Genomic DNA, 24794 nt, shown 5'->3' on the forward strand with positions numbered 1-24794 from the left:
TTTATAGAAGCCATGGGTCTCACTGTCTTGTGGAGGACGAGGAACCCTGGCACACGCCATTATTTATATGCTGCCACAACACTGGGGTCTATGTCCCGACTGGACTTCTTCCTGGTGCCTCTGCACCAGCCTCGCAGCTATTCCGATGCCACCTTTTTTTCTCGGGGTATTTTGGACCACTCGCCACTGCTTATGGTGGTCCAAATGGGCTTCACAGGCCAGATGGCCCCAGGAACTATGGAATAGGGACACCAAAGCAATGGTGCATACCACTACGTCAACTATTTGGCAGAAAACGAGGGCTCAGTCCAATCGCCCATCGACATGTGGGAAGCATGTAAAGCGTCCTGTGGGGGCAACTGATAGCCAATAGAGTGGGCCTAAAGAGGGAACAGGAGTGTTGGATGCTTAAGGAGAAACTCACGCAATTTGAGATGGATTACAAGGCTGCCCCAACTAGCGAAGGTGCCCATACGATGGAGGAGATCAGGCAGAAATATATTTCCTTGGCGAGACAAGAAGTGAGAGCACACTTTTGCTCCACTCAGGGTCGCATCTGTGAGGTGGGCAATAAGGCTGGTAAGCTTCTGGCATGGCTGGCCAAGAAAGATGAAGGGTAGAGATGGGTCCGAGGGATCCAAATGACCAACTCGTGGCTGATAGAGACACACCGGGCAATTGCAAGGGAATTTGCGCAATATCTGGAACTGCTGTATCTGAGTCGGGCCACTGAGGATCGGGCAGATTTTCAGGCCTTTGTGGGGGACCTCTTGACCACTTGCCTGGATTCAGACCAGGTTGAGACGCTGGAGGGAAAAATCACGGAAGGCGAGGTGACCATGGCCATCTCACTACTGAATACTCAGAAGTCTCCAGGTCCTAACGGATTCTCAGTAGAATTTTATAAAAGCATAACCTCCAAAGTTGTGAAGCTCATTCTTGACATGTTTAATACGGTCAGGGACAAGGGCGTATTACCACCTGACTTACGGGAAGCTAGAATCGTTCTGATCCGCAAAGACGGGAAAGCAGTTGACGACTGTGCCCCTATAGGCCAATCTCCCTGATTAACACTGAAACAAAGATTCTTGCCAAGGTCTTGGCGAACTGCCTGACCCAAGTACTCGACTATATAATTAATCCTGATCAATCTGGCTTCATGCCCTATCGGGCCACGAGACACAACTTCGAAAGATGGGCTTTGGCCCATACTTCCTATCCTGGATTAGCCTACCATATGAGAAACAAGTGGTTAGAGTCCCGGTCAATGGGGTTTTCTCAGCCCGCTTGGACTATCCTGGGGTACCAGGCAGGGGTGCCTGTTCTCACCTTTTGCTTTTTGCCATCACTGTCAAACCCTTGGCATCTTGGATTAGGATGGACACCCAAATTAGGGGCCTTTGGTGGGACCCGAACTGGGAGGATGTTGTTTCATAATATGCTGATGACAACTTCCTTTGTCTCGCCGAACCCCCACAATCGATACAGAGAGTCTTGGATGTTCTGGTGGTGTTGGGGTCCTATTCAGAATTTCGTATTAATTGGAATAAATTGGTGGCCTTTCCCGTGGGGACAGGTATTCCACTATATTTGTCATGTCCAACCGTGACTTGTACCTGCAAGAAAATCTGGAGAAGCTTATCGCGATGATTTGGAGAGATGAAGGAACTTGCCGCTTTCCCTCCTGGGCCGAGCAGCCCTATACAAAATGATTTAGCTCCCAAATGTTTATACATACTACATAATACCCCTCACCTGGTCCGAGACATATTTTTTCGCAGAGTAGACCGTGTGACAAGAGTGCTGCTCTGGGATGGTGGAGTTCTCAGGATAGCCCTTTCCCTACTGACTAGATGCCAGAGAGAGTGAGGTATTGCCGTCCTAAACCTTCAATTAGTTTACTGGCCCGCAGAGCTTTTGACTGTCAATGATTGCGCCTTCTCGTCACAGCAGGAGCTCTCGCTGAATGTGGACCGATTTGCCATGGCCCTGGAGGGCTATCTGCACAGTATTTGCAGTGAAGGGGGCTCCACCCCCTAACAACCCCAACGCAGACAGTAATCACCATTTAGAAGAGGGTGACACGTAGACTGGGGTGGAGAGGCAAAGCGATATTGCAGACCCCCCTCTGGGACTCGGACTAGTTGCATGGCCTACTGGGCAAGGAGGGCCACCAGAAGTGGGTTCTGCTGGGGATCTCCCAACTTGGAGATGTCTGGGGAGATGGGGCAATAATCTATTTTGACGAGCTACAAGCAGAATATTAACTCTTGGGGAGCCAATTCCTGTGGTACCAACAGCTACAATTTCTATTCAATGGGTGCGATGCATTGCAGGCAGAGATTGAGGAAGGGTCCCCACCGGAATGCAGGGTACTGGGCTCCCCCTCGATGAGCCACACAGTCAATCAATGAGTGTTTGTAAAGCGCTGCTACACATCCGTGAGGGCCTCAAGGCACTTTGGGGGGGGTGGGGGGGAGAGGAGGGGGCTCATCCAAAGAGCCATGTCTTGAGGTTCTTCCTGAAGATGGTGAGCGATGGGCTTTGTCTGAGGTGCAGGGGGAGGTTGTTCCAGCTCTTTGCTGCAATGTAGGTGAAAGATCGTCCTCCGGCGGTGGTTTTGCGGATGCAAGGGACGGTGGCCAGGGCCATCTGGGTGGAGCGGAGGGATCTGGCAGGGGTGTGGAAGGAGACACAGTGGTTCAGGTAGGCTGGTCCTGTGTTGTGTATGCCCTTGTAAATGTGGGTGAGAAGCTAGAAGGTGATTTGCTTCTTAACCGGTAGCCAGTGGAGGGTCCTCAGGTGTTGGGAGATGTGTTCTCGGTGAGGGAGGTCCAGAATGAGTCTGGCGGTGGCGTTCTGGTTGAGTTGAAGTTTTTTCATGTTCCTAGTTGAGGTGCCAGCATAGAGGGCATTGCCGTAGTTGAGCTTGCTCGTGACTAAAGCGTGGGTGACTGTCCTGCGACAGTCTGCTGGGATCCATCTGAAGATCTTCTGGAGTTTGCGGAGTGTGTGCCAGCAGGAGGAGGCAACAGAGTTTACCTGGTGGGTCATGGATAGGGAGGAGTAGAGGATGATTCCTAAGTTGCGGGTGTGCTCGGTCAGTGAAGGGGGGGGGGTTGCTGAGGGATGTGGGCCACCAGGAGTTGTCCCAAGCTGAGATGATGTTTCCGAAGATGATGAGCTCCGTCTTCTCTGAGTTGAGCTTGAGGCAGCTCTTATCCAGGTGGCGACGGCTTTGATTCCTGCATGAAAGTTCCTTTTGGCCATGTCCGGGTCTTTGGTGAGGGAAATGATGAGTTGTGTGTCATAGGCTCATGACACAATGTTCATTCCGTGGCTTCTGACGATGGCAGCAAGAGGGGCCATGTATACGGTGAACAGTGTGGGACTCAGTGAGGATCCTTGGGGGACTACGCAGTTGACTCCTATGGGTCTGGATGTGTAGGGCGGGAATCTGACTCTCTGCCTCCTCCCGGAGAGGAAGGAGTGAATTCATTCCAGGGCTCTTACGCGGATTCCTATGTCCTGGAATCTGGTGCGCAGAGTGCTGTGGGAGACCATGTCAAAAGCTGCTAAGAGATTGAGGCATATGAGTGCTACGGTGTGGCCGCTGTCTAGGAGTAATCGGATGTCATTGGTGGCTGCCAGGAGTGCTGTCTCTGTGCAGTAATTGCTGTGGAAGTCGGACTGGGAGCTGTCCAGGGAGCTGTTGGCCTCGCTGAAATTCCTTAATCGCGCGTGGATTGCTTTCTCTAGTACTTTGGTGGCGTAGGGTCACAGCGAGATGGCCCGGAAATTCTTTCATTCTGATGGGTTGGCCGAAGGTTTCTTCAGGAGAGAGCATATTTCGGCATGTTTCCAGTCTTCTGGGAAGATGCCCATCCTGATCGAGCAGTTGATTGTGCTACGAAGCTCTGGGACGATGGATGCGCTGGCTCTGATGTATGTGTGGTGCGGGCAGGAGTCCGAGGGGGTCCGGCAGTGGGTGCTGTTCATGATGTTGACTGTTTCTTCTGTGGTGAGCGTGGACCAGTTGTGGATGGTCTGGGTGGGTTCTGGGAGGGTGGGTCAGTCGCAGATGCCGGTGCCAGGTGACACCAAATATATCTACATTATTAAATAACAGCCTCCCGTCACTGGACCCCTTGAGGGAAAATTGTGAAAGAGGCTTGGACCGACTAGAGGACGAGGATTGAAGCCAGGCATGTGGGTACCCTAGGGACATGGCGATCTGAACGGCTTCAGATTGATCCAGTTGAAGATCGTGCATAGGGCCTATTACACCTGGACCTGCCTGTTTTGGATGGGTCGGACACCAGATGATCGCTGTCTACAAGGTTGCTATATGCAAGGAGCCCTAGTTCACACAATTTGGGAGTGCTGGAAATTAAGGACCTACTGGAAGAGAGTGGGGGAAAAGATTTCGGGGACTCCGGGGGACAAGGCGCAGCTTACACTCCAGTTGGTCACCATAGGAATCTGGAGCAAATAAACCCCTAGACCTCTGGTCCCTGATATTCTGTAATTTGGCACTGATGGAAGCTCGCAGGGGTATACTGAAACAGTCGGAGGGCGTCTGATCTGCTCACGCTGCAGGAGTGGGAGGAGGACTTGTATGGGTGTATGGGGGCAGAAAAACTAGTGTACCAAGCAAGTGGATGCCCATGTAAATGGTAAAAAATATGGGGCCCCAGGAGATCAGTTAGGGAAGAGAGCGACAAAAGGAGCCGGAGTAGGGCCTGGCCTGACAGGGGATAAACTGGTTTACACCCCTATGGTTTGGAAATGAGGGAAGGCCCAAACCATGCCCCCTACTCAGGAAGGAATATTGTCTGTTTGATAGATGCCTGGTCCGGCCAGGACCTCCAAGAAGAGACTTGCTGTAATAATGCATATCTTGTCTGCATGTCCTCAGGGGGTGGAGGGAGGGTTTCTTGTTTTGTTTGTTTCTTTCTGAAGAACAAATAATGAAATATACAAAAAAATCACTTTATCACAAGCAGTAGAATGCATCATCAACGTCCGTGAAGAGGCATTACACGGAAGGATTTAATCCACATTTTTCTAATTTCTTTTGCAGGCATTGACATTCTGAAACTGGTGGCTGCTCAGGTCGGAAGCCAGTGGCAGGACATATACCAGTTCCTGTGCAACGCCAGCGATCGCGAGATGGCGGCCTTCTCCAATGGGTACTCCGCAGATCATGAACGGGCGTACGCAGCTTTACAGCACTGGACCGTTCGAGGCCCAGAGGTCAGCCTTGCCAAGCTGATCAGCGCCCTACGTCAGCACAGGCGTAATGATGTGGTGGAGAAGATAAGAGGCCTCATGGAGGATACAACACAGGTAAAGCATATGGCACTGACAACTAAGTAGCCCTTGAGAATACCTGCAGCATGTTCCATATGCAGCTGGCTAGGTTACTTCATTATCGCTTTCTTGCTGCTAGTTAGTTTAGCTTTCGTTGCACACCTTAAAATCATATCTTCTTTTATATATCGAGTTTGCATAAGGGTATTACTTCTATTCCACTATTGGATGTGAAAATTAATGACTGAAATGTGTGGGCAGCATAGGTACTAGCATTATGGCCCTAATTACGACTTTAGCGGTCTTGCCAAAAGATCGCTGAAGCCGCGGGCGCCAACATACCGCCAATGCTGGCAGTATGCTTGACCCCCTATTATGACTTTTCCGCTGGGCCAGCGGACGGAAACCACGTTTCCGCCTGCTGGCCCAGCGGAAAAGTCACATCAACATTGACGCCGGCTCGTAATCGAGCCGCGGCAAGGTTGATGTGCAGAGGGTGAAGCAGCACCTGTCGCGCATTTCACTGCCCGTAATTCGGGCAGTGAAATGTGCGATGGGGCTGTGCCTGGGGGCCCCTGCACTGCCCATGCCAAGTGCATGGGCAGTGCAGGGGCCCCCAGAGGCGCACCCCAAGTTCCCCTTACCGCCAGCCTTTCCATGGCGGTGTTTACTGCCATGGTCAGGTTGGCGGATGGGGACTCATATCTGGTGGATTATGACCTCCCGGCTGCAGCCTGGCGGTATCCTGATGGGACCGGCGGTATGACTGTGGCGAATGCGCCACGGTCATAATACACCTGCTGGACACCACCAGCCTGTTGGCGGTACTACCGCCATAGTTCCGCCATCCGCCGGGGTCATAATGACCCCCTATGTCTTTTCATCTAGGAATACTGGTGCATGGTGTCTGCTTTACTGCATGTACCTAAACAAGGATAAAAATGGAGAGGGCTAGTTAAGGATGAGGACCAAGTAGGGTCTCTGACCTATATTACACACATTGGCTTTGGGACAAAAGGGTGTGCATCCGCTTTCTGCTCCCCAGGGTGCATTTGTTATTAAAGAAGGGGCTGTGCATAAGGCACCAGCGCAATCCTAGGGGCAGTTATTTCACTTGCATAGATGCGTGGCCCCCTGCAAATGATGGGGAACTTTGACTCTGTTACATATTCTACATGCTGATACAGAGAGGCATTCTGGAGGTGCAGTGACACAGTTGGTGATTCCCATCCCCTCCACTCCCAGTTGATTCCCTGTCTGAGGGTGCCCCCTGAAAGAGGGGGAAGGTGGGTCCCATGGAACCCCCAGAAATGCCCAGGCAGGCTGATGCAGTCACTCGCTGCACTCATCTCCAACAAGGATATCTCTGACCCCCCCTTGAAGTTCAGGCCAGGTGCTGCTTACACACTGTAAGTAGCCGGAATACCTGTCACTAATGCACTGCTCCCACAGCAGGAACTAGTTTGCAGCTGCCCTGACAGCAGGATATTGATTGTAGCTCCCACTGCAACTAGTTACAAGTCCGGTGACATACACACAAAGGGTAGAGCAGTGTCTACGTAATACAGTCCCTGGTGTCAACTGCCTGATCGAACACTGGTAGCCAACATAGTTTTAGTGGGGTTCTTCCTTTGCCAAAAAATGTATCTGCATATCTAGTGATTTTCTGCTTTATTTGTTTGGAAGATGCTTTGAGTGTGCAACAATTGTTTAATTGCATAAGTGTTTTTTAAGTCTCAGACGTTCTATCGAAGTCTGTGGTAGGATACCTTACACCGTTTACTCTTCATAACAAGTTTTCTTTTGCACTATTGCAGATGAATCGGCTAATATAAGTCAGCCTGGATTTTTTTATATATAGAGTGAAATATTGAATTGATATTGAGATAATCGAGCGTATGGCCAGTATGCTTTAAATTGTACCTTCAAATTCAGTGTGCGCCATGCTACATATTGGTGCAAGCATGGCAGAGTGGTATTGTCTTACTGTAAGTGCCAGAAAATTTGCATGGAGAGCTTAATGGTAGAGCAGGGTGAGTATGAAGTATTCTTATAGGCTCCCTGGAAGAAGTAGTGCTAGGCTGATAATACTTTAGGTGACCACAGATGTCAACAATAGCAATTCAATGCCATTTGACCTTGACAACCCATTGCTCACTCACCAATGACACTCTCCTACCCAGTGACTGTGATCAGTCAGCAATTCTTTCCCACAGCCCTGTCTCTGCGACTTGTTGTTTTACCTCCATTCGTCTCTAGACCATTTTCTTTCTCAGTGTCAGCAGAAACAGACACAGCAGTTCCCCACCATTTGCTTTGGCATTACAGAATCAGTTTTTATGTCTAGATGAGTCGACCTTAAACTTGGGCAAGTATTCTCAACTTATTGTGGACAGAAATGGCATGGCTGCCAAGCTACTACTCACCTCATCGACGGCGTGCAGCGTTGGTGCACCACCACGTGCTAATATTCAGACTGCAACATAGTGGCGTAGATGAGGGTACTCTAAAATGTTTTGTGGCCTACCTCAAAGGCAGATAGTCTGGTATCCTGGCCACCTTTTACCTCAATGTCTCACACCCTGCACTTAGACACTCTATATTGATCCATCATCTCTTCCCGCCGTAGGAAGCTTTGCATTCTCAGGCCAAGTGACAAAACTATGTAACTCTTTGCCTAGTAAAATACGAAGTATACAGGAGCACATAACATCCAGAACAGAGGTGAAAAGCTGATTATTTCCAAAATAATGCCAGACCGTCAATCCTGGCAAACAATCTGGAGCTACGGCATACTGCCAGCATACACACACCCAAAGGCAATTAACACCCTCGGCTATCTGTCTACGACGTCAGCAGTACCAGGGGCACTGTGACCTCCTTCCAACTATCGGGTAACTATAACATTCTACCACGTTCATCTAATAGATCATGCTATGGCCCACATGAGTGGGATACAATCAACCACTCCAATGCAACCAACCACTTGATACCATTCGGACAAGCATTTAATGTGTAGGAGATCTGCTACGCGTGGTTAACCAATGGAAGACTGGAACACAGCTGCCCCTGCAGGCCCGGATTCTATATATTCTGACCCTTAGCTGACACCTCATCGCTGAATAACGATCATGAAAAGGATGCCTGTAACCCTGTCCATCCTAGCACATCAAAGACCGTACACTTCCACACAACACATATGTTCTAACATAAGAGTGAGCACTTGGGCGCCCCACCCACCACCCTTCCGCTGAGGCCACTTTCTTCCTCTGTTTTTTTGGGAGCTGTGCTGCTGTCAGGACTCTGCACACCAGTTGCTTCTCCTTCTTCAGGTCCCTTTGCCCAGTGCCTCTCATGCCGCAGCTCGTGTTGCTTCTACCTTTTTGATGGGAAGTTGGCTTGAGTTGTGTGTTTCCCCCGCTGTGGAGTGGTGCCCTACTGCGATTCTGGCTGGCACATGTCTTTCGTAGCTTTATTGGTGACTATACTCAGGTAGAAAGAGAAGCTGCCTGCTTTGTTATTGTATTGTGTTACTTTGTAGGTGCATGATCTTTTAACTGTTCTGTATGAGTGGAGCCCGTGCTGCTGCTGCCCCTGGTGTGTGCTTAAAGCTTGTACCTGCTTTGTATAGAGCACCTCCACATCCTGGGCAGTGACAGTCCAAGCTGTGTGTGAGGGAAGCTTGCGTTTTCCAACTTGATGACCTCGTGAAGTTATGTTTGTGGTATCTGTAGAGCTGCTATTGCTTGCATGGTTGCTTTAGTCCTTCTGAAATGTGAGTCGAGGTCTTTGCTTGGAGTGTTTGTAACCTGATCCTTGTCCAAGTATGCGTTTATTCATCGGTGCAGTGCATCAGAAGTGATATCTCCCTATTTCCATGTTTCACTGTTCTTTTTGCCCAGTGTGTTCCTTTTCTCATCTTTCTCCCTGAACCCTGTTCTCGAGTTCCCTCAATCCAGCGTCCCTGTGTTTGACAGTCATCCAGTTTCAATGTCTTTGTCCAATAGTCACTCTTCCCCAGGCCCTCCCCGCCCCTTTGTTTTTCTCTCTCTTAGCACTCCTTTTTTATTTTTTTATTTCATTTAAATATATTACAGGCGATTTAATTTAGCTTTCCACAACTAACTTCACCCTTACAGCAGGAGCTTCTCAAACATGAGTTTCTCAGAACCAGACTAAAAAGTATGTCCGCAAGAGGTGTAGAATGGTGAATCGGGAATATTTCTTGAGGAATGGTCAGGTCTGCACATTGCTTATACCCTTTTATTTAATGTGAATAATTAGATATGGCATACAATTGAGTTGTTTGTCCATATTTATAGTCTGTGCCTATTCCCGTGTCTCCCTCTCCCGTGAGTCACTTTCCAGGTTTCACCCTTTAATTGTGCCTCTGACGCTGCACCTGCTAGGATTCAATTTTCTATGTTCGCGTCCGCATGTCACCAGAAACAGTTGTCTCTCTTCCATGGTCCCCTATCTATTTCTCTGGGTTGGTGTCAACCTGTTTTTCTTCCTATCCCAGCCACACGTAGTCCATTGCTTATCTGTTATGTGGGCTCTTGTCATGTTTCAGTGTGACAGATCTCCAACCTACCTTGTGTGCTGGTTTCATGTTCCACTGGGTTTTCCACCTTAGTTTATCTCCATGCAAGGTTCTCCCAAAAAAAGTGCCAAGCCCTGTCATTCCCATTCCATCTTAGTCCATTCCATTCACCCCTTTTTTCAGTGGCACTTTCTTAGCCACGCCATCCCAGTGTAATTCTGTGCCTATCAGAATGGTGCGTATTGCTCTCTTGCGCCCGTGTGCGTCTCTCCTGCACCCCATGCTTTTCTCACCACTCGCTTGTGTGCTTCTCCCTTGATTGCTGCTTTCACCCTCCCACCCTCCTGCTTCACCCTTGCTGCCTCCACCCTCCTGCTCTGTCTTTTCTATTTTTTTATTTTTTTTATTTGTATTACAAATTGCTGCTGGCCTGTCTACCTTAAAGGTGCATTTGCACTGCTACTATTTTGTTTGTTTTCTAATTTGAAAGAACTCACCCAGATCATTTTGTAGGCGTGCAGGTGTAGTAGGAAATTATGCTGCTGTGTCACAGCCTTTTAGCTTTTCTCTGTGCTGCACAGCGTCTTATTGACCTATTGCTTTGCCGATGCTTGTTTTTACTCAGTGCCAGGTTTACCCTGTGTGTTCCCGACAAAAAGATTTTGTGTTTAATTGTGGCTGTTTCTAGTTCACATGTGTTTGCTTCACGTTCGGGTCCTTTTTCTTTTCGGTTGTCTCATTCTTTTATGGACCTCCACAGTGATTATGTAGGAGGCGATTTTAAATAAAATCAGTTTCTATGGAGAGCTTTGCATATTGGTCAGTCTGAAACCTGAGTTGAATTGTACGACTTGGTGGTCAACTAACCAATAATTAGTTGCTGTTGAAATTTATAGGCAGGGTGTGGGTGAACCCATGGGGTTGGGTGGGGCTAAGGCGTAGCCAATGAAAGATCAATCAAGTGGTCTAATTTGGATCGAAATACTGAAATTTATTATTGGCTACTATGAGCGATTGGATTTTGGAGGTTCTATTTTAAGTGGCGGTTCGAAATCCCATTGCTGATGGCAAGGCAATGCTTGGGCTACGGATAGTTTGATGCACCAATTTAGGGTTGTGCGAAAACGCTTGAATAGGAAAATCTATGCCCACAACGAGGTTCATGTGGCTCCATTGGAAGGTTAGAGAACAGGAAACAGAACAGAGCCTTGTATTGTTCATTGGACTGTCATGGGTTTGGAGGTTTCAGGCTGGATAAATCAAAAGCTATGAGGGTTCCAGGTTAGACTGCTCAATGCCTATTGGACAGACACAACGGTGATCAGGCAGATCAATGCCCATTGGACAGGCATGATGGTGACTAGGCAGGTTCATGTGTGTTGGATATATGTGAGGATGAATGGGCATCTCAATCTCTATTGGGTAGAAAGGATGGTGATTAGGCAGCTCAGTGCGCATTTAGCAGAGGCGGTAGTGATTAGGCGGTCAGTGCCCATTGGGTAGAAATGATGGTGACTAAGTAGCTCAATGCCTATTGGATAGATGCAATGGTGATTAGGCAGCTCAGTACCCATTGGGCAGAGGCGATGGTGATTAGGCTGTGGTGCGTCATGATGTAGAGCAGTGGTTCCCAAACTGTGGTCCAGGGACCCCTGGGGGTCAGTGAAGCCGCCTCAGGGGGTCCGCGACTGCTTAGAAAATGTGATAATTTTAACAGATTAGGTCCCCAGCTTTTAGTAATGACTCATTGGGGGGTCCCCTGATTCCAATAATGATTCAGTGGGGGTCTCGGGGTTCCAGTATCGAAAATGTTGGGGTCCACGGAAGTCAAAAGGTTGGGAATCACTGATTTAGAGTGCTGCTGTGGTGGACGGCAGAAGAAGCGAATCACCATCACAGCTGCACCAAGATGGCTACTTCTCTCTTTTAGGAATTTTTAGGAATGAGGCCTAATGGTGAGTGGGCGGACCCCACTCCGCATTTGTAGGAGGCTGGACTGGCTTGTAGTGAGTACCAAGGGGTACTTGCACCTTGCACCAGGCCCAGTTATCCCTTATTAGTGTATAGGGTGTCTAGCAGCTTAGGCTGATAGATAATGGTAGCTTAGCAGAGCAGCTTAGGCTGAACTAGGAGACGTGTGAAGCTACTACAGTACCACTTAGTGTCATATGCACAATATCATAAGAAAACACAATACACAGTTATACTAAAAATAAAGGTACTTTATTTTTATGACAATATGCCAAAGTATCTTAGAGTGTACCCTCAGTGAGAGGATAGGAAATATACACAAGATATATATACACAATAGCAAAAATATGCAGTATAGTCTTAGAAAACAGTGCAAACAATGTATAGTTACCATAGGATGCAATGGGGAAACATAGGGATAGGGGCAACACAAACCATATACTCCAAAAGTGGAATGCGAACCACGAATGGACCCCAAACCTATGTGACCTTGTAGAGGGTCGCTGGGACTATTAGAAAATAGTGAGAGTTAGAAAAATAACCCTCCCCAAGACCCTGAAAAGTGAGTGCAAAGTGCACTAAAGTTCCCCTAAGGACAAAGAAGTCGTGTTAGAGGAATAATGCAGGAAAGACACAAACCAGCAATGCAACAACTGTGGATTTCCAATCTAGGGTACCTGTGGAACAAGGGGACCAAGTCCAAAAGTCACAAGCAAGTCGGAGATGGGCAGATGCCCAGGAAATGCCAGCTGCGGGTGCAAAGAAGCTTCGACTGGACAGCAGAAGCTGAGGTTTCTGCAGGAACGAAAAGGGCTAGAGACTTCCCCTTTGGTGGACGGATCCCTCTCGCCTTGGAGAGTCGTGCAGAAGTGTTTTCCCGCCGAAAGGACGCCAACAAGCCTTGCTAGTCGCAAATCGTGCGTTTGGCGTTTTTGGACGCTGCTGGGGCCCAGGAGGGACCAGGAGGTCGCAAATTGGACCTGAAAAGAGAGGGGACGTCGAGCAAGACAAAGAGCCCTCACTGAAGCAGGTAGCACCCGGAGAAGTGCCAGAAACAGGCACTACGAGGATGCGTGAAACGGTGCTCGCCGAAGTTGCACAAAGGAGTCCCACGTCGCCGGAGACCAACTTAGAAAGTCGTGCACTGCAGGTTAGAGTGCCGTGGACCCAGGCTTGGCTGTGCACAAAGGATTTCCGCCAGAAGTGCACAGGGGCCGGAGTAGCTGCAAAGTCGCGGTTCCCAGCAATGCAGCCCAGCGAGGTGAGGCAAGGACTTACCTCCACCAAACTTGGACTGAAGAGTCACTGGACTGTGGGGGTCACTTGGACAGAGTCGCTGGATTCGAGGGACCTCGCTCGTCGTGCTGAGAGGAGACCCAAGGGACCGGTAATGCAGCTTTTTGGTGCCTGCGGTTGCAGGGGGAAGATTCCGTCGACCCACGGGAGATTTCTTCAGAGCTTCTGGTGCAGAGAGGAGGCAGACTACCCCCACAGCATGCACAAGCAGGAAAACAGTCGAAGGCGGCAGGATCAGCGTTACAGAGTTGCAGTAGTCGTCTTTGCTACTATGTTGCAGGTTTGCAGGCTTCCAGCGCGGTCAGCAGTCGATTCCTTATCAGAAGGTGAAGAGAGAGATGCAGAGGAACTCGGATGAGCTCTTGCATTCGTTATCTAAAGTTTCCCCAGAGACAGAGACCCTAAATAGCCAGAAAAGAGGGTTTGGCTACCTAGGAGAGAGGATAGGCTAGCAACACCTGAAGGAGCCTATCACAAGGAGTCTCTGACGTCACCTGGTGGCACTGGCCACTCAGAGCAGTCCAGTGTGCCAGCAGCACCTCTGTTTCCAAGATGGCAGAGGTCTGGAGCACACTGGAGGAGCTCTGGACACCTCCCAGGGGAGGTGCAGGTCAGGGGAGTGGTCACTCCCCTTTCCTTTGTCCAGTTTCGCGCCGGAGCAGGGCTAAGGGGTCCCCTGAACCGGTGTAGACTGGCTTATGCAGAATTGGGCACCTCTGTGCCCAACAAAGCATTTCCAGAGGCTGGGGGAGGCTACTCCTCCCCTGCCTTCACACCATTTTCCAAAGGGAGAGGGTGTCACACCCTCTCTCAGAGGAAGTTCTTTGTTCTGCCATCCTGGGCCAGGCCTGGCTGGACCCCAGGAGGGCAGCTGCCTGTCTGAGGGGTTGGCAGCAGCAGCAGCTGCAGTGAAACCCCAGGAAGGGCAGTTTGGCAGTACTAGGGTCTGTGCTACAGACCACTGGGATCATGGGATTGTGCCAACTATGCCAGGATGGCATAGAGGGGGCAATTCCATGATCATAGACATGTTACATGGCCATATTCGGAGTTACCATTGTGAAGCTACATATAGGTAGTGACCTATATGTAGTGCACGAGTGTAATGGTGTCCCCGCACTCACAAAGTTCAGGGAATTGGCTCTGAACAATGTGGGGGCACCTTGGCTAGTGCCAGGGTGCCCTCACACTAAGTAACTTTGCACCTAACCCTTACCAGGTAAAGGTTAGACATATAGGTGACTTATAAGTTACTTAAGTGCAGTGTAAAATGGCTGTGAAATAACGTGGACGTTATTTCACTCAGGCTGCAGTGGCAGGCCTGTGTAAGAATTGTCAGAGCTCCCTATGGGTGGCAAAAGAAATGCTGCAGCCCATAGGGATCTCCTGGAACCCCAATACCCTGGGTACCTCAGTACCATATACTAGGGAATCATAAGGGTGTTCCAGTAAGCCAATGTAAATTGGTAAAAATTGGTCACTAGCCTGTTAGTGACAATTTGAAAGAAATGAGAGAGCATAACCACTGAGGTTCTGGTTAGCAGAGCCTCAGTGAGACAGTTAGGCACCACACAGGGAACACATACATATAGGCCACAAACTTATGAGCACTTGGGTCCTGACTAGCAGGGACCCAGTGACACATAACAAACATACTGAAAACATAGGGTTTTCACTATGAGCACTGGGCCCTGGCAAGCAGGATACCAGTGAGACAGTGAAAACACCCTGACATACACTCACAAACAGGCCCAAAGTGGGGGTAACAAGGCTAGAAAGAGGCTACTTTCTCACAGCATTCCTCGGGATGAGGTTCAGAGGGGAAACCTTGACATTGCCTGTGTCCTTAGGAGTAGCTGCCTTTTATGTGCAGGTTCTTTGTGAAAATTAAATGAGGGCCGTGAAAGTCTGCCCTTTAGGATAGCCCAGCTTACATCCCGTCGTTGACTGGGCCTGCTTTGATGCAGTTTCTATCAGAGCAGATGATGAATGGCTTGCACGTTTAAAGTAGGTGTCTGCGGCAGTGGCGGCTGGCAGCTTTAAAAGGGAGGGGGACGGGCAGGCACACACAGTCATTTTTTCACACACAGACACGCACGCACATTCATTAACAACACTCATACCATTCAAACATGCACGCACGCACCAAACATTCATTTTAAAAGATCGCACACACTCATTCTTTCACACACACATTCTTTCACACACACACACACACATCCATTAACAACACTCATAGCACTCAAACATGCACGCATGCACCAAACATTCATTTTAAAAGATTGCACACACTCATTCTTTCTCACACACACACACACGCACATCCATTAACAAGACTCATAACACTCATAACATGCACGCGTGCACCAAACATTCAATTTAAAACATCACACACACGCACACACCTTCAGCCTCCAGGTCCCAGGAGGGTTGGGACTGCTGCCTTCCCTCATTGGCTGGAGGGAGGCAGCAGTCCCAGCCTCGTCACAGAGTGGGATGGGGTCAGTGAGACTGCTGACCACACCCCACTCTGTGATGAAGTGCCACTGATTGACACTCGCCCTGGGTGCTTCAGGACTTAAACCTGAAGCGCCCAGGGCGAGTGTCAATGGGTGACGCTTTCCTCGTCACCCAGGGGAGGGCCTCGAGGCACCTTTGCTGAGCCAAGGAGGTCACGCCCATAGGAGCTGTGACCTCAGCCCAGCAAAGTTCAGCTCAGGCAGCCAGGAGTCTGCAGCTCATGGATCACTCCTGGCTGTCTGAGCTGAAAATGAAGAGTGTCTGTCAGGCTGGCCTTTGTTCAGCCTGACAGACACTCTTCATGAGGGGCAAAAAGGGGGGGGACGTACGGCGAGGCCCCTCCGCCCTAAAGGATGGACCGCCACGGGTCTGCGGACACCTGAGGACACCAGAGCTGCTCCCGTCGGACAGATAATGTTTTTTGGCGTAAAAATGTTAAATGTGAACTGTGTTTGGACAACAGGGGGCGGTCCCCACAAGAGATTCAATCTTCGTCTGCTGAAGAGCAGGCAGGCAGTAGGCAGCAATTACTTCCCACAAGGGCTTTTTGTTTTTCACTTTGGGACAGAATGATTAATCAGTACATTCTGTTTTATGATCGGAGGCACCGGAGACGCGATACCGCGGCGCACAGCGCTTGACAAAAGATTCATTTATATCCGTGCTGACTGCCGGCCCCCGGAGTACCCTTACCTGCGCCACCAGGACACGGGAGCGGCCTTTTGTTCGTTGTTGTGTCCAACAAGGGACCCTTTGTCTGGCTGCCTACCCAGAATCTTCTCTCTTTGCTCTCTGACGTCAGCTCCTCCGCAGCATCTGATTAGTTTCCACGTTGTCTGCCCGAGAACGGTCCGTCTCCTGGAAATACTAGCGCGTGCAAGCACTTTGTGGTGCTAATGGGAATCGCTTTACGAACACTGTGCTGTGTTGTTACTATAGACAGGCTTTATTTACGAATGAAACAGGAGTGGCGTGCACCCGTCGCAAGGGAGTGATTTACGCGCACGAAGGGTGCAGATGTCATCTGTTCGAGCAGTGGCCTACCTGCATATGAGAAATTAGTTCATCAGTGTTTGCATCTCGAGCATACGAGTGCCTGCCATTCGAGTAGTGTGCTTTGCATACGAGGAGTGCAATTAAAAAAATGGGGCAGTATATTTGTAGTATACAGGTGCAATTCATCAAAATGAGCACTGTTTCATACATGCAAAAAGTGGAGTTCACCTGTAGGAAGAGGGTGGTTAACCTGTAGAAGAAGTGTATAGGTCACCCTTAGAAGGAGTGAACTGCATGCACGCAAGCAGTTTGTGCCATCTGTTCGACGAGTGTAATTTATCCCTTCGAAGTATGCAGTTAATCCTTCTGAGGAGAATAGTGTACCCTTTCGAAGAACATATTGTATCCTTTCAAGGAGTGCAGTTTATCCTTCTGAGGAGTATATTGTATCCTTTCGAAGAATGCAGTTTATCCTTCTGGGGAGAATAGTGTATCATTTCGAAGAACATAGTGTATCCTTTCGAGGGGTGCAGTTTATCCTTTCAAGGATAATAGTTTATCCCTTCGAGGAGTTCAGTTTATCCCTTCGAACTGTGCAGTTTATCCCTTCGAACTGTGCAGTTTATCCCTTCGAACTGTGCAGTTTGCCCTTTCGAGGAGCGTAATTAATCCAAACAAGCAATGTAAGCAATTCAAATAATGCAGGTAATCCATGCAAGAAGTATAATTCATCCGTTCGACGGTGTAATTCACCCTTTTGTGGGGTGCAATGCATCGACTGTAAGATTATAATTCATCCTCCTATAGAGTGCAGTTTGTCCATTACATTGTGTGCGCGTGAGGGTGGGATGCGCGCAGCGTCATCTACCATTTAACGGAAGCATCGGGGCATTGTTCAGTTATTTTTTATTTTAAAGGGGTATTGAACTTATTTTTATTTTATGACTATATCATACTAAGCACACCTTTGCCCTAATGTACCCGAACGCCGCACAGATTAATAAAATAAACCAGAAAATCAATAATGAACAAACTATTGCAGCTAAAATACAATAGGTACTTGTTTATATGCATGCATGAAAAAACAAACATAGGTTGAATGAAAGTCAGTCGACGACAAGGACGTCTGGGCAGGTGTGCTTTACAGAAGAGGAAAGATGTGCTATGCTACCTCACTTGGTTTATTGCTTGGACCTCCTGATTGTTTACCGTTACTGATTTTTGTTTTGTGGACAGCTTTGATGATGGTTATGGTTGTCCTGGCTTTTTGTGTTAACGCACATGAAACAGCAAGGCAGGTTCATATTAGCATTACTGCCATCTGATCTCAGACCTCCCCCCTCACACCATGCCACTGCGTGTCACACAATGTTGGCTTCCTTCATAGAATCACCTGGTGAGGAGCAAATATCACACCGTGTGAGACAGAGCTGGAAACGTATTCTGAGAATGGGTTTTCGAAGATTTCCAGCCCATGCGATGAGACGATTCTGCACAGCCAATGTCCATCATGGGCATTTAAATCTCCCCAGGACATGATCAGTAGGCTAATAAGCTATTGTGGGGAGGCCGGTGGTCTAAGTGCTTTTTTTGGCAGTGCTCACCACAAAGGCTTATCCCCTCCAAGGCCTTCCTCCTCCTCACATAGTAGATATTTTTGAGATGGTGGCAGGTCTGCTCTCCATCCATTAAAGTGGATCAAGATCTAACGTCGTCCAAACCTTGTCCGAGCCTGGCCTCCAAAGAGGTGAACTCGCCATTGAGCATCTGTGTATACTTGGCATAACCAGTGGATTTTATCAGGCAGATTTTATCATCCCTTTTTTCTGACTTCACAGCTTGCTACATCATGATAGAAAATCAAATTAAAAACGTAGCATTTGAACACCAAGATGGAAAATGCTGCTGCAGATGTAGAAGTTTGACACGGTAGCCTCTCATCCCTCGAGTATGAACACACCAGGCTTTCTGTCGCTGCGAGCCAACCCTTGAGGCTAAACATTTTCTCTCCATCGGAAGCAGAGGAGCACTGATTGTATCCCACCCTCCCTCCAGGTCTGAGACTGACACAAATTCCAGGTAGTTATAGAAAGCTTGGCCACTGTGAGTTTATTTACTCAACATCACAGCTAAAAACTGAATGAAAAACAGAATGAACGAACACAGCATAATATCAGCTCACATCTCGATATCTCAGTGAGCATGGAACTGTAGCTGCGAGGTTCCTGGGTCGCAGTCATAAGGAAGGTTTTGAGATATTCACTGTCTGTGGTCTACCAGAGGCCAGTGACTGTTGCACTTCATGTGTATAGGCCCCAGGAATCTTTTAGCCTGTTTATACAATGAGGAAGTGGGTATCCCTGGCTACCTCTGAACTGCCTAGATGGTCTCTGGAGTTTGTCACTCCTTTTTTAAGAATTGCCCCTTTATTCCCACTCCCTACACTCTCTCACCGAGCAACTGAAAGATTCCCGGAACCCGAGGACTCCGAGCAGCTTCCTTTACTGCGGTAGGAACACAGTACTCGGAGTGATGGGTGACAGACCCTTAAGCACAACAAATGATTCAAGCTTCGCACATTGAAGCCCAGCGCCTCCTAAGGACTGGTCCATGTATGAAATGTCCTTGTCTGTTCTCCTGTTTGCAGGTTTACCTCAAGCCAGGATGGGAACGCCCAAAGCCACTATTGATATCCTGTGAGGCCCTGACCTCCTCTCGCACCTGCAAAGAGAACTGTCCAACACTTGATTTTCTAGGCTCAAACCTGAGCCCCAGAGCAGGCTTTGACTTTACCAAGATGACTCTTTCCATGCTCCCTTACAAGGGCCGCATGTGTGCAGAGACGTGCTCTCTTAGAGATGTGGGCAAAGATTGAAAGGAATGGTGCTCAGAAGCATGGCTAGAGACTTCCATAGTGTTTAAGGAACAAGGCTGTCTCTTCCTCAGGGCATCGCTCCTTGCAAACCAGAAAAAAAATATTTTTATGTTACAAAAATTGTACAGTCAGTTATGAAGGATCTGCATTTATTATTCCGTGTCCTCTTACAAGTGCACTCACTTGTGGACTACTAGTCTGCAGGTGAGATGTTAAAGCAGGAATATTCTAGTCCACACTTTTAAAGTAGATGCTGAAATAGATTTTTATGCAAGTAAAATATATTTCAGTGGTATTTTTATTGTAATGCGTGCTACTTACTGGTAAGGCGTGTGAATACAAAACGGACCTCTGGTGAACAGGTTTCAAGCTTAGCAACATTTTCTGGCTCAGACCCACAGTTGGCGCTTGGGTTCAGTAGATTAGGAGAGCGCAAGCTGCAACGTCCTGCCGATCTGTCGTCGTCCGTAAGTATTGGCTGCCGGTCAAGCCAGCCACAACTGTTGTGAAAAGTTGGCCAACTGCCCCAGCACAGGCCCCTCCCTCATCGTACAGACTATTAGAAGTAGAAACTCCCCTTTTCTGACAATTTACAGTTATAATTTTTCTTAAGTTTTTAGGATACTCCCTTAATTTGACTGCTGGTATCTGCTTTGATGACACACTTTCAGGTGGAAGAGAATAAAATGTTACTTTGTTACTTCACATGGCTTCACCTAAAGTAACTAACGAACCTGTTCATCTCTCCCGCTTGAAATGTGTCGGCGAATAGCAAAGATGGAGAAAGATGGCGACTGCCAAGCGTTAACCTTTTAAAGTTAGGAAAAATAAGTAACTGAAGTAACATTAAAAAGCATAAACTGACTGGATGTTTATTTCTTTATTTTTTTTTAATAAGTATTCTGGGCCATGAAATGCCCGAAGAAGTGTGTTGGGTGGAACTTTCCCTTTATGTTGGGTCTCTAGGCATTAGCGTATATAGCTGAATAGCCTCTGACCGGATAAACCATGGTTTCCATTCTTAACTAAAGGCCCAAGTCGCTTATTCCGTGCAGTGAAGAGCTTAGTTCCGTTCCCATTGGGTGTATTCCAAATTAGTTAATGCAAGTTTAAAAAAAATATTACTATGTAGTAATTTCTAATTGAAAACCGGTCCGTGCTTCTCTGCTCACTCTCTGCTAGACAAACCCTTTATATAATATGACCTGAATATATTGTTTTCTTTTGTCGGCAAAACAATTCTTTTGCTTCCACGAATATCTTTCTTTGGCAACCACAGTGCTCCTTCTAAAAGGCAGACACTAATTACCTGCCACCAGTACGAAAACACATTCGCGAGGCATTACTAGGTCACTGCTGACGTCTGTCTTGGATGTGCAGTAACCCATGTTATGTCTTGCCTTTCTTCAGCACCCGCAGGGAGGCTGAACTGTGGGTCAGAACTGTGTTGAATCCTGATGCTGGCATCTACCTGCCAAAGCACCCGATTAGATGTCTACAGAATGTTCTCCATCGACATTCGCAAATAGCAAAACACAAAAAATGCATCATTGAAAAGTGCTTAGGGTTTAGGTTCAAGTATCGCCAAGGCCACTGCCATTTTTCAATTCTCCGGCTGTAGCTAAACCTACATGTAGTCAGCCATTTGCTGCATAATTTGTAGAATGTGTCAGCCATTTGCTGCATAATTTGTGGATTTCAACAATCAATTATTTCTGTCTCAAACTGTTCATAACTTACTAAAGAAAATATGCATTGGCAAAACCAATGGGTGTTGCCTGTGGGACCTATTGACTTTGACAGTGGTTTCAGCCATGCTATACAATGTCCCATATGATGTGCCACATGGCCTTTAGAAAAGAGAAAACAAAAAAAAGCCTAGACGGTCAGCCACATCATTATGTAGGCATGCACACCATGTATGGACGTGCCTACAAAATGACGAGCATTTGTTTATTCGTGTTTATCGACCCGAGTTAGATCGGTAAACAGGAAAAAAATGTATTGCAGGGGTGTGCTCAAAATCACAGAGGGACGTAGAAATGACAGGAGAGCGGAGGACGAAGCAACATGAGGGCACAGGTGGTGGGAAGCAGACGAAGAAAAGGAAGTGGGGAGCAAACAGATGAGAGAGAGCACAACACGGTGCTGGGGGAGAAGCACAAGGGTGAAAAACCGCAGGAGTATGCACGCGAGGGCATCACGGAGGAGGCCAGCGGAGAAGCACGTGGGCAGTGAAAGATTAGAACAGCCAGCATGTCGAAGGGGGAGAAATACATGAAAGAGACAGCTGGAAAACACACACGCTCTAGAGTGCTTAAACAGAAAACGAGTCTGGAAAGAGGGTAGTGGATGGATACAAATAATGCGTTTGTGCTCAAATGGAAGGACAAACACAAGAAGAGGAAGGAAAGCTAACACACACTAATGAATAAGAAGCAGCTATGTATGGGGTGACAATGAAGACAGCTAATGGTGAGCAATGTATGGGCTTTAAACCCACTGTAAACTAGCAATCTGTCTCGCAGCATACATTGCATGTGCAGACTAGCAGGCGAACACATAGTTTGTCTCTTTGTTGCTACATAACTCTGAGGGCCCTGGATGTAGGTTTATAGTTAATTATTGGAGGTAGTGTTTTAGTTGAAGAAATTTGCTGTTATTTTCAGTTAGCTGCTTTTTGCACTTAAATTAGGTGGACTGATCCAGAACCAATCTAAAGAAGGGGCCACTGAAAGTAACATATTTAGGAGCTATTTATTGGTGACTTTCATTAGTCACTCTTTATATACAACAGCCACTAGATTTCAGTAGTGATTATTTCATTAAAAAAATACATCTAGGGTGTGGTGCAAGTGGGTAGTCTGCATCTTTGAGGCTCTTCTGTGTGTTTGTCCTCAGCAACTCTGGTTCCATGGCAACACTACTGCTATTTGGAACGTAAGAGTGAATTCACATAAGAATCCTTGTTGTGGACGAAGAACAGGCCATGATGGCCTTGAGATCAGAGCTTCAGCTTAAGTGCCTGGTTCCTGCAGATATTTCTCCTACATGCTCTTCTAGCCATAGAAATTAATATAACAAAGCCCTCCTGTTTATTTTTTCACTTCCATCAATCTGAAAGGCCTTGAATGTCAATACAACAACCCTTAAGAATTCAAGCTAAAGTGCAGCCTTATTAAGTATCTGACTCTATTGGCCGTTCCGCGATGGGGACAGGATGTGGCTGTGACATAGGAAGCTCGCGGTCAGCCTGCCCTTGTTTTCTGTTTTTCAACACTAGAACGAGTGGCACCTGTTTGGGTCGAGTCTGCGAGACAGCACAAGCTGTCTGGTTCCCAAAGACATATTGTGAGTTTACCAGGAATTTACAGGGGCTTAGATCCATCCCATTGCTAACCTTTGGTTGACTTATTTTGTCTCTCTCATTTGCTTATTATTTGATCCTTATCCATTTTGTATTCGTCCCTCCTTTGTGGCGTGGCCTCTTTACAGTTTTCTTGAGTGGCTAACTTGTGTGATTTGCTCATTTTTAGTGGGCCTGCTTTTTTCTTCTTTTTGGTAAGCACTCCATCAGAGTGCATGTGTTTTCCAGTTCTCCTATTTTTTTTTACCCCCTAAAAAAAAATGCCCACCTCTCCTTGCTCTGTTTGCTATCGCTTGTGGCAGCCCAGTCAGTCTTCATTATACATGTTCTCCCTACCCCGCACTTCAAGTTGCTAGCAACCTCATATGCTTCTCCCCTGCGTTGCTGTATCCCTTGTGTGCTTCTCCTTCCAGCCCTTTGTTGCTGCCTCCCATGTGTGATTTTCTCCCTCCCCCATGTTCCTGTTCCATGTTTCCTTGTATGCTTCTCCACCCATTGCCTGTTGCTTTCCCCAACCCTCTGCAGGCAGACCTATGAGCTCACATTTTAACAACAGACACAGGGTGGTCACTTCTGCTCAGTCAGCATACACAGCTTTTGTACGGTCTCCAGCTTTGTACCACTTCACTGAGTACGTCTCAGCCTTATTTACTCCGGGGACACTATTTATTTTGCCCTGTAAACAAAGATTCATAAACTGACGCAGTAAGTAATGCACACATGTGCACAAAGACACTTACACTCACACATTCATCCTATGCACAACAAGCAGGTTCACAGGCACCTAAGCGCACATAATAAGCATAGCAGCCCACATTACAGACGTGATGGGATCTGGCAGCATGGTATAGCTACATAAAGCTTACGCTCCCAGGATATTTGTACAAGAAGCATTTTAAAGCCCTACACTGAGAAATATATTGGGTAAGCTAATATAGCGATCAAAATCTATTTTCATTGCAAGGTACTTGCTGCTGCAGATTTGCTGTTTAGTAGCACTGCAAAAAGGAAACCTTTTACTCGGAGGTGTTTTTTACGACCTCGCACTGATGCCCGGCTTGACCACTCATAGCAGAATTCGACCTTACCCAGTGTGTGGTGGACACTGTACTCCTCAGTGCGCTCTAAACGCTCTGGAGAAATGTATTGTTTTTAAATGTTTGACAGATAGTGCAGAAGCCTCACTGCAGTTAATGTATACGGTTTCACTACAGCACAATGCACAGCACTGCCTTCGTGGAGCCTGCGGTGTGGTCTGTGAAACTCCACTGGAGCTGGTGCATGGCAAGCCTTGATGTGTCACTGGTGCAAGCACAGATCTTATACATACATGTACACACAGAAATGGAAAAGAATACACACTGAGAAATCCAGAAGGACGCTCGTGCACAAACACTCACACACTCTAATGTGCACAACAAACAAAGACATGCACAGCACACTTCAGCTCACAGATACAGTGTGGTCTGTCCATTCTAGTGGGCCATTTGAAATAATGCAGCCCAGATCAACGCCACAGTGGACACTGGGTGAGGCTGGGCTTTCAGGCGCAGGTGTGGGTTAAGGAGTCCATAGCAGTAGGTGACATACTTGCACACACCTAGTCCGTGAGCCACACCTGGGCTCGTTTTAATTCATTTTTAGGGTCGAGCCTACGTCGACTTCACGTCAGTGTCTTTAATTGGCAAGTTGGCTTGCCTGTTAGAATCTGCTTCTTTTTATTAGTGGAAGGCACAAATACGTCATGCCTTTTCCGTGGTTAGCCCTCCTCGAGCGCAGCAACCAAGTACGGAAAACATGCGAGGCTCGCTGGGGTTGTGGACTACTTTTTCTCTGTTTTCGGAGCGCGATCTCGCTGGGCAGAAGTCGAGCGCTTCGTTAATGCACTTTTGACGGTAATCTGTTCAGCGCAA

General features: G+C 47.7%; 1 protein-coding gene across 1 annotated transcript in view; it reads left to right on the forward strand.

Moving 5' to 3' along the window:
- TNFRSF21 (TNF receptor superfamily member 21) overlaps window positions 1-24794 on the forward strand; it is a 186164-nt gene that overhangs the window by 87091 nt on the left and 74279 nt on the right. The window contains exon 4 of the mRNA XM_069236056.1: window positions 5084-5349. Within this exon, the coding sequence (XP_069092157.1) occupies window positions 5084-5349 (266 nt within the window). The remainder of the gene's footprint in view (window positions 1-5083; window positions 5350-24794) is intronic.

This window comes from Pleurodeles waltl, chromosome 5, assembly GCF_031143425.1.
Source record: "Pleurodeles waltl isolate 20211129_DDA chromosome 5, aPleWal1.hap1.20221129, whole genome shotgun sequence".
Lineage (NCBI taxonomy): Eukaryota > Metazoa > Chordata > Amphibia > Caudata > Salamandridae > Pleurodeles > Pleurodeles waltl.